The sequence below is a fragment of the Amaranthus tricolor genome, chromosome 17, assembly GCF_026212465.1.
Source record: "Amaranthus tricolor cultivar Red isolate AtriRed21 chromosome 17, ASM2621246v1, whole genome shotgun sequence".
NCBI classification, from domain to species: Eukaryota; Viridiplantae; Streptophyta; class Magnoliopsida; order Caryophyllales; family Amaranthaceae; genus Amaranthus; species Amaranthus tricolor.
The window spans coordinates 12249609-12261068 of NC_080063.1; the positions used below are offsets into that span (position 1 = coordinate 12249609).

The 11460-nt window shown below is 29.0% G+C and overlaps 1 protein-coding gene across 1 annotated transcript; it reads left to right on the forward strand.

The window, feature by feature from the left end:
• The first annotated feature begins 112 nt into the window (after positions 1–112).
• Positions 113–8853, forward strand: LOC130804019 (protein NRT1/ PTR FAMILY 6.3-like). Its single transcript, XM_057668307.1, has 5 exons — positions 113–456; positions 740–917; positions 1786–1825; positions 2545–3110; positions 7703–8853. Exons 1-5 carry the CDS (start codon positions 312–314, stop codon positions 8574–8576), a joined length of 1803 nt encoding a protein of 600 aa, XP_057524290.1. The 5' UTR covers positions 113–311; the 3' UTR covers positions 8577–8853.
• Positions 8854–11460: the final 2607 nt, after the last annotated feature.

Below are 11460 nucleotides of genomic sequence, written 5' to 3' on the forward strand. Positions count from 1 at the left end.
TTAAAAGTGAATATTTTATTTATATGGTCACAAACTCACAATACTCCCAAAAGAAAAAAGCAGGTCTCACGAGTCCAAAAAAGAAAAAAGTTCTTACAAAGATATAAGACGGTTATCGCAACTAAAGACCCCAAACGTGGATAGAAAGAAGACAACACACCTCACCTTCGCTTACTTCGCCCTATTTATACTCTTCTTTCCCCATTACTATCCTTCGCATAAACTCTCCCTATTTCTCTCTCTACCCTTCTTTCTCTCTCTTCCAAACTCAGAGGAACTTGTTTTAATAAAATATAAATAAAATATATTAAATGGCTCTCCCTGGAAAAGCCAATAACTTAAACAGTGTTGATATAGAAGTTGGAAAAGATTTAGTTTCTGATGCATGGGATTGTAATGGTCGTCCTGCTAATCGTTCCAAAACTGGTGGTTGGAAGGCTGCTGCTATGATCTTAGGTCATTTTTTCTTTTCCGTAATCTTTAATATAAATTTATTCAAATATTCTTAAATGAGACTTATGACGAGACTATTTTTACTGCGTTAACTTCTGCAATTTTAAAATTATTAATTAGACAAATATACTAATTATATGAGTCTATCTCATGGTTAAATAAACTATAATTTATTTTAAAATATATTATTATAACAATATAAGTTTAGAAGGTGGGATGTACATATTAATTAAACGAACTATTGGGGATATTAAAGATGTAATAACATAAATTATTTATTGTGCAGGAGGGGAAGCATGTGAAAGGTTGACAACATTAGGGATAGCGGTTAATTTAGTGACATATTTAACAGGAGTAATGCATTTAGGCAATGCTGCTTCTGCTAACACTGTCACTAATTTCATGGGTACTTCTTTTATGCTTTGCCTCCTTGGCGGTTTCATTGCTGACACTTTTCTTGGACGGTTAGTCTTTTTACTTTTCATTTTTTTATTCTCTTTATTTTTATTTTTCTTTTCTAACCACCCAATATAATACGTGTTCTTCCTTGTGAAGAAAATTATATACTTTTTTAAAAAAAAATATTTTATTAATTATTTTTTTGTGGTCTAAATTAACTACTATAAATTATTAAATTTTTCGGTACGCAATCTTTCGTTATTTGAAATTTGCTTCCAATAATATTAGAGCAAGCTTCATAAGAGATCATTAGTAATCTCAATTACTCATAAAGTGAAATATTAAGCCTGAGGTATAAGGTAGATTTGTGATACCTCTGCACTTCTAATACTTTTAGTTCAAAAGGCTCTCGTGTGAGGAAGCATGTTACAGTATATAATATACTTCTTCCGTTCTAATTTACTGGATGTTTTATATTATTTGTAACATTATCCTTTTGGCATAAAGCAACTATACAATTTTCTATTTTACTAGTACTATATTCCTTTTCCCTACATATCATTATCGAACTTACCCATGTAAAATACAGTAAAATGATCATTTTGCTTTTGAAAAAGATATTACTTAAATATTGTCCAAAGTTACTATGTTGCAACTAACGGAACACAGGAGGTATTTTGGGTTTTAATTATAAGCTTTTGATTGGGATGATTCTTTGATTGATGAGGAACCTTTTTAAAGAAAATAATTTTATTTTGAAAAAAAAAAAAAAAACTAAGATGGTGAAACTATTGGTAGACCATTCCTATTAAAACCTCTTTTTTGGCTCTATTTACCAGCAAGAACAAAAAATTGAAATATTGTGCTAGAAGTTAACCGAGACAATTTTTATGGGTCTATTTGAGCGACTTTTTTTCTTATTGGTATGGACAGGTATCTGACCATAGCTATCTTCGCCACAATTCAAGCATCGGTAAGTCTAATAATTGCTTATAATTGCAATAATACAACTTAAATAATTAATATTTTGTGATATAATTAGATGATACTTTTTAGGGTATAACAATCTTAATTAAATGAATTGATTGGTTAATAGCATATCTTTTCTTAAAATATTACAAATTACAACGTAGTACCAACCACACCCTTATCTTTTTTCCTAAATTATTGCTAAATCACCGGTAGGAACTTAAATATTTTAACTGAATGTAATTATAAGATAATTTAAAAAGTAATGATTCTAGATCTAGTGTTTTTCTCCTAGGAACAGTAAAGACGTTCGACCCACTCCCATAGTTTTGGAATATTTCAACGGTATAATCGAAAGACATGCACTCACAAATTGGATAACATAATATAATATAATAAGTAAAACTAAATTTTAACTTAGCCGTACAGAAATTATTATTTTTTTGGAAATATTTTGAGTTTGATTTTCACTTAATTTTTTCTTTTCTTGACTGACCTTATAATTTAAAAAAAGTAAAATATTAAATATATTTAGACTAATATGCAAGGCATGTAGTTATTAATTACTAACATATTCTATTTTGATTTAGTAATTCCGAACGAATAATAGAAAAAAATTATAATAAATCATGAACAAGATTTTAATCTTAAATCAATGTGTATGTTCATAATTAAACTAAAAAATGTAGTAATAATTTATATTTAATTTTTTTCTATTAACAGGGTGTGACAGTATTGACCGTATCAACAATAATCCCTAGCCTCCGGCCACCACCATGCCCAGCCAATTCAGATGCGTGTACTCCGGCCTCAAATACACAGCTCGGCGTACTCTACCTAGCGTTATACTTAACGGCCTTAGGGACGGGTGGGGTAAAGTCGAGTGTATCAGGTTTTGGGTCAGATCAATTTGATGAAACCAATAAGGTTGAAAAGGGACACATGATAAAGTTCTTTAATTGGTTCTTTTTTTTCATAAGTTTAGGGTCACTAGCAGCCGTGACAGTTTTGGTGTACATCCAAGATAATATGGGTAGGCAGTGGGGTTATGGAATTTGTGCTTGTGCAATAATATTTGCGCTAGCGGTGTTCCTATGTGGTACAAAACGATACCGTTTTAAGAAACTAGTGGGCAGCCCCTTGACTCAAATTGCTGCTGTATTTGTCGTTGCTTGGAGGAAAAGGCACATGGAACTGCCTTCAGATTCATCCCTTCTTTTCAATATTGATGATTTAGCTGATGGTAGAAAAATCAAGAAGCAGAAATTGCCTCACAGTAAACAGTTCAGGTTTGTACCATCTTTTTTTTGCATTTCATTTTATTGCTTTTACTACTTAATTAGTGCTCTTGATTAATTAGTATGTGAACATGAGCGGAGGAAATTTAAATTGTTTGTTCGACATACACGTACAAGTTAATGTTTGGTCTCATATTGTATATTTAACATCACAATTAAAACTTAAAAGCTGATAATTGATAATCTAGAATATCTCATATATCCTATCATCTCTCACATAAGGACCTTTTAAGTTAGAATTATGAGTGTACGTAACACATGATCTCCTCAGTCCTCACTGTTGCACAAATATTCGATCTGATTAATTTTTATATCTTGTCAATGAACCATCTCAACTAAAAACATAAATTTATGATTAAAAATTCATTTTATATCATGTACCCTATACGCAAATTATACATTCTCGCTCTTTTAAAACAAGAAAATTTTATGATTTTGTTTTTTTAAAAGGTGGATAAGTTTAGTTTATGAGGTGAGGCATGTTATAGAGTTGATTAGAATGAAACTTGAAAGTAAATTTACTTAATAAAGATTACGGAAAGATCACTATCAAGAAGTGGATATATGAATTTATGAGCTTGTTATCCTATTATAAAAAAAGTTTTAAAGCTTGGTATGAGCCATGAAATGTGCAATAATCCAAAAACTTTTAAAAATGCATGTTCGTCGGTGCTTCAAAGATTAGACGACAGGAGAAGACCTAACATGGTATATGATGAAATCGACATGATCCATAACACTACAGTTTGCACTCACATGTAAAATACAATACAAAAACATATACATAATAACAACAAATTAAATTATGAAACTCTCTCATCCAATTAATTGGATTCTTATTAATTACTTAGTGAAATGATAAGTCTATATTAATTATATTTTCAGGTGTAAGAGTATTGCACTTGTATTATATAAGTACTATACATTGTTACTTGTTAGGGTCGGTTCAGTATTATTGAGTTTTCTTTTTTTGGTTTATTAATTTTCAAAGTTATATAATATATTATGAAATATGATAGTAAAAAATTCGCATGTATGGAAAAAAAAAAAAAAAAATTTTTTGGGTATTTTTAGTTTATATGAACTAATATGTAGGTGATGGTGCTTACATATACTCCTATTAGAGAAGTAAATCTTATGTAAGTTGTCTTATTTTATTGAACTAATCAATTAAATTAAAATAATTGTATTAAATAAAACTTTTTAACAAACGTTTTAACTACATTATAAGCTTATAATTAATATTTTTCATTTTCCTTTACTATTAGGCCTAAAAATTCCATATATCATTTGCAAATAAAAATGAACTAATTCCTTGACTTTTCAAATATTAATTTTGTAAATTATTGAAAAAGACATGTACGTTTGATTTTATAAAGGGCCCATCCTGATTCAGGAGATTATCTTTTTAAGGCTGACTATATCAAGTAATAATCATGCAAGCAATTCATACTAGACAAAGTTTAATTTGGTCTGTATACTGACCAAATTTTTTTTATTCTAGGTATGTTAGAGAATATAGATAAGTAAGAAGAGAAAATGAATTAATCCTCTAATATATATATATATAGTGAGAATTAAACTCATGTTATAATAAAGACTAATTTATATTGTCAAGAAATCTGATGGTGAGGGCTCTAATTATATGTTATAAGAGTATATTTTAACACACCCCTCACACAAGAGCTCATTGGACTAGATGTGTAGATGTATCATATACCCTCCTTATATATAATTGATGTGCCATTATTATTTGAGGGATGGTTATGATTTAAACTCCTGATTTGCGGAGTTGGCTTCAGCCTCACTTGGTCCGATCAGTTGCAGAAACTTCTCTTATTCTTTCTCGAGTCGGGGACTCTTTGGCCGTACTCTCCATGATATGAGTTGCCACCTTCCTTCCCTACCCAGACCTTGAGCATACTTTTCTATAAGCGAGATACACTGGATATGATGGTGATCCCAATTTGTAAATATAGTCATAGCTCAGAGTAACTATTGATCATCAGTAGAGGTTTTGGTGCTCTGATTGATTACCAAGATTAATCAACGCCTCCACTACTACTAGGTAGCTCCGGGAAAAGGGGAGTTTTGATGGAGGTCACTTTCCTTGTCTCTCCCACCCTTTTCTATCCATTTTTGAATTAAGAAAGACATTTAGGTTGGACAAAATAGGTAATATCCTTAAAATTTCCCTTTCTTTCACATCGTTTGCATATTTAGGTAGTAATCTCTTTACCATAAATAATAATATTATACTAAAATAAGTTTGATTCACTTAAGATAACTAGATAAGCATTTTTTGGTCGGCAATTCGTAAAAATAAATAGGTTTGTTGTTGAAAAAGAAGTTATGTTCAAGTTCAACTAAAATATAGTTAAGTTAAAAGAAATTTAATCTAATTTAATAAATAAGATTGTCAACGCGTTAATTCAAAAAGGTTGGGATCGGTTGTCTATTGTCACAACTTATCTGTGTGGGTAGATGTTAGCTGTTAAAGTAGTTGTATCGTGAGTAGCTGTAGTTATAACTCTATAATTATTAGCTGATATATATTTAGATGAGCAATTAATTGAATAAAGTAAGATTGCTCGGTAAATTGAGCGATTAAAGTATTTGCTGGAGTATAATTTGTTAATAAAAATATTGAGAAAATTTTAAATCGTTAATTTTATTTTTGGAACACCACAAGTTATAACATTTTAAAATAGCTATTTAAACTACTAAACTACTTAAACTATTACGCTGAAAATGCCTATAATAGACCAGTTTTAGTGGTTGTCCAAATAAATTCTTTTATTTCATTTAATTTCGATTTTCTAGCATGTAATTTAATATAATAATAATAAATTTAAATCAATATAAGTAAGCTGTGTTTAGTAATGTAACGAGTTAGCAATTCAGCTAAAATATTCATCGCAAATTAAATGTTTGTTTATTTTTCTTGATGTGGTAGGAAAAATAATTGGGAAAAAAAAAACGGTCCCCAAAAAAATCAATGGATTCACCTAATAACGACACAAATAGAAACAAGTTACATGGCGAAGGGAAATTTTGGAATTTTGGGATTAATTAAATACACATGCAGTACACAGAAAACCAGTGTTTCAATATGTAAAATATGTATCAAACTGCCATAGATCACTCTTGTGTTCTTAACTTATTACAAGACATGGCTTTGAGTGCTAAATGGCCCCACTTTTAGCACTTTTTGAGAATTTATCCTGTGCTACACCGACCAGTCTACCTGTGATTTTTAAAGCACCTTGATTTTCAGGATTCAGACGGAGTTTACGTCTTGGTATACTCATCTTTCCTAATTAAATTTGTTTTTAAATTTTTTTAGAATATATTAAAGGGTGCCATTGATGGATTGCGTTTTGTGTGGAAGGTTAGTAATTGAATATATGATTTTCTAGGTTCACTCTTTACGTTGTTAAATTAGGCTGGACTTAAACGGGGAATACAAGGTGCGCATACTTCATAAGCCAATGAGATATATATCATTTCAAAACCATATGGCAATGGGAATAAGGGCCCCAATAACTTATAAAGTGTGCACATCATCTTCAGTTTTATCGATGTGAGATAAACTAACCATCCCAACATATGCAATTCAATGTGTTATTTTGTTAATTGATATGTTGAATTATACACATCCAAAATTTTAAAAAGCTAATATTATGAAAGTATGCTATTAGACGATTCAAACAAAATCCCACTTGACTATATTTTTACTTACGCATTAGCCGCAATATATTTAATAATCTTAAAAGACGAATAGTGCCCATAATAAAATGTAGCAAGTAATTCAGAACGGAGAAAGTATGTCAAAAACATTGATTTTATACATTACAAATATTATACCACTTAATCCCTTCGTTCCTTTTTGTTTGTCCATATTACTAAAACGGATAGTTTTATAAGTTTGTTCACTTTAGAATTATTTCTTTTTTTGGACATAAATTTTTCCAAAACTATCCTCAAACTCATTATACTTTATGTTTAAGTAATTTATGTTACAATTCAATTAACTAATAAAAAGTGAGATTATTATAAGACATGGATTACTATATTTATGATGAGTAATGATTAGCATATCTTTATTTATTTTTCACATTTATCTTTCCAAAACATTAATGAATCTTTTATTTTCTCTTTTTCAATAATGTTTTATACTAAGTAAAGGTTCTCCTCCAAATTTTTGCCCAAAAGTCAATAGTGAACAATCAAAAAGAAACGGAGGAACTCCAACCATAAGTTAATTAAGCTGACTTAATATGCATAATTAAGAGGTGAACGTGAAAAAATGTCACAAGTTCAAAACTCTCATCCACTTTTAATTTTAAATGAAATATTTGTTGCTGAATATAAAAAAGATCTATGCTGCTTTCATACTTTAGCATAAATATTCTCGTGTGAAAGATAATATAATATAGATCATCATTTAGACTTAATTATAATTTTAAGTTTTTGGTTAAGTCTGACAACTAAGAACTTGTTCTATTGACTATGAGTAATTAATGAATGGTGTTTAAATTATACTTTTACTGATAAGCCTAATGAATTGCACATTTGTTTAGGTTTTTGGACAAGGCAGCTATAAAAGATCCACAAATGCCAGCAGTTGTTACAAAGGTAAACAAATGGTACTTGCCAACATCAACTGATGTAGAAGAAGTGAAATTGGTACTTAGGATGCTACCAATTTGGGCCACAACCATAATTTTCTGGACTATCTATGCACAAATGAGTACATTCTCCGTCTCACAAGCTACCACAATGGATCGTCATATGGGGAAATCATTCGAAATTCCGGCTGCATCACTCACCGTTTTCTTTGTAGGTAGCATCCTCCTCACTGTTCCGATCTATGATCGATTCATCGTACCAATTGCCAAGAAATTCCTTCATAACCCTCACGGACTTACACCACTTCAAAGAATCGGTGTAGGCCTAGTATTCTCAATATTTTCAATGTTTTCTGCTGCTCTTGTTGAAATTAGACGCTTAAAGGTTGCGCAGAATGCAGGATTGGTTAATAAGCCTCATGAAGTTGTCCCTATAAGTGTCTTCTGGCTCATACCACAGTTTTTCTTCGTTGGATCCGGGGAAGCATTCACTTATATCGGACAACTCGACTTTTTCTTAAGAGAGTGTCCTAAAGGAATGAAAACTATGAGTACTGGGCTATTTTTAACGACACTTTCCCTAGGATTTTTCGTTAGTTCTGTACTTGTTACAATAGTGCATAAAATAACTGGCAACAGGCATCCATGGATAGCAGATAATCTAAACCAAGGAAGATTAGACTATTTCTACTGGTTACTCGCAGGTTTGAGTTTGTTGAATTTTGTTGTATATTTAGTATTCGCTAAATGGTATGTTTACAAGGAAACCTGGCTGGCCGAAGAAGGGTACGCTGTGGAAGAAGAAGATGGACCAAGTTGTCATTAATTTCATGCTTAAGACGGTATGAAAATGCATTAACAACTACATATTTTTTGGGTTTTTTAATGGTGTACGTTTCTTGTAATGTTAAAATCATATAATAGTTATTTGCTTTCTATAAAACTTTGCCATGTTGCAAAGATGTACCCGTGAAATAATTTAAGAGGGTACTGTGTAACAAAAAAGGGGCACCAAAAAGGAATGGTATATAATGTATTTTGGTGAAAGTGCGATGAGACTTGCAATGCTTTTGTTGGTATCAGAGAAGTAAATGAATTGATGATAGTCTCGTAAAGTCGTGTTTGACAGTCTATGCACTTTTTGGGAAAAGGACGAGTGCAAGGCTTAAAACAACTATAACCCACAATATGATATTGTTAATTCATGTAATGATAAATAATAATTAATAATTGGTTGAAAAAATGTGGTTTATCCTTTATTTGTTTGTCATACCTTCTTTCTTCTGAAATACTTGCTATATTATGATTATTGATATAATTAATCATTCGAGCTTATTTTAAATATTATGACTAATGTGTTAAAAGAATAATTATTTAGGATTTTATTATGAATCATGTCATCACGTACTTTTAACTTTTTAATCAAAATAAGCGTAAAATGTCAAGTGTAGCAAGTATAATAGAACGGAGAAAGTACTATTTTTACTTTTTTGTTTTTTAAAATTCTTTATAGTTTAAAATTAACAATTCGTTTGTATGAGATTGTATCCCTGGAAGACGGGCTTATATTGTTAGCTTATTTTTCTAAATGATCAGTCTTAAAATTATTTATTATTTTAACACAATGAATGTCCATGGGTCAGCTCAATAGAAATGGTGTTACCATAAAACCGTCTCATTTAAGAATTTATCCAAAATCAATGCTTACATAGATTAAATTAGCACTATTTATCGCTTAATTAAGATATTAGACCATGCTAATATTTCTTTGGTTTCATTCACAAACTGATTTTCTTCTTCTTATCTAAATATTTTTCTATCTATTTTATCTCAATTACTAAAGATTATTAAACCATGCCTCTCTTCATATATCAATTTAAAGAAACAAATTGAGTTTATGTAAAAAGTCAAGTGTAGCAAGAATAATGGATAGGGAAAAGTTGTAACAGACTCAAAATTCTTAATTTTAATCTTCCGATTAATTATTTCGAATTTTCAATCTAAATATCTAATCCTTTGATTATCCGTTTCAAACAATCTTTAATTCCTAAACCTTTCCCGATTTTGTAATTTCTTTAAAATATCAAATCTTTCTAACATTTTTTCTTATATTTTCACTTCATTAAAATCTTACTACATTTATACCTTTATTATTAATTGAAGAAATTCAAGAACATGAAGCTTAGAATGCTCTTTATTTGGCCTAAATCATCATCATTATGGAGCATTATTATTGGGTTGTTACTTTGGGTACTTAATGTATCATTATTTTTAGAGTTTAGATTTAATTATTTAAGGAGCTTAGAAGATCATCTTAATTTGGGAGTTTGGATTAATTATCTTTGGAGCATTATCATCTATGTTGAAGAGTCTTATTTCTTATTATTTAGTACTTAGTACTTATCTTTGGTGTTTGTATGGTATAACTTCTTACCCTACTTTTTTGTGGAATTTTACATTATATTTACTTTATAATATGCAAAGTATGAAATATGCTAATATGTTTTAGTAGAAAGTTAGTTTAATGAAATTATGATCAAGATTATATTAAGTATGTGTATGCTAAAAGTATTTTTAAGTATGTTAATTTAATAATCTTTAAACAAGTTTAGGAAGTTGGGTGCAAAATTATATTCTAGTGATATTAAGAATGTTATAAACTAGTGCTAGTATGTTTATGAGTTATGTGTTACATTAGGAATGTTATTATGTATAAGAATTTTTATGTTAAAACTTTATTAATATGTTTATGTTAGCCTTCAAATTAGTTTATATGGTAGTAAGTTATTTTATGAACTTATTTTTTATTAAGTATGGTTATATTAAGAATATTGTTATTATACTTTATTTTGAGATTTAAGTTTATCCTTAAGGTTATAGTAAATTTCTAAGTTATTGCGTAAAGTTTTTATTATTGTAAGTGGTTATGTTAATTATTTAAATCTAGGATTTAGTATGATAAATTAAATTAAGTCGTTCTTTTTATGTGAAAAGGGCCCAAAACACTCATAGGTCATTCGACCACTATCATATAAAAAAGAGAGAGTTTGATTTATTATTTTAAATTATTACAGCTATTTTTGTGATAATAATAAAATAATAATTTAAAAAGATATTTTTGAGAAATTTTTATAAGTTATTAAATGTTGAAGTGTTTTTCTTGAATATATGAGATTTCATAATAAAAGTAACTTTTAATCACTATTTAGTACAACGTATTTTATTTGCTAACTATTTGACCAAAATTTATGTAAAATGATGTAAAAATATTTTTAGTATACTTGTCGCTCAAACTATGTGACAAATATTAATTTTTTGAGATTACAAGTTTTACTTATTTTATAATTAGAAATATTAACTTTTGTGAAAATTATAAGTTTGACTTGTTTTAAAACTAGAAATATCGATTTATTTGTTTTGTAACTAGAATGTTGATTTTTGCAAACCTAATAAGTTTACTTATTTTTCTAAACTTGAAATATTGATTTTTGGTGAACTTGTAGAATTTAGGAAACTTATCCAAATGACGCAATTTTAACTTGAATTTTAATTAGAATATTTGATTTTTTTGAAGAGAATAAAGTTTTATTTATTGTAAAGCTGAAAATATTGATTTTGGAAACTTATTTAAAGACAAATAGATTTTAGTAGCTACTTGTGAAAAATATTAATTTGGAGACTATTGATAGAATATTAAGTTATTAGTGTGA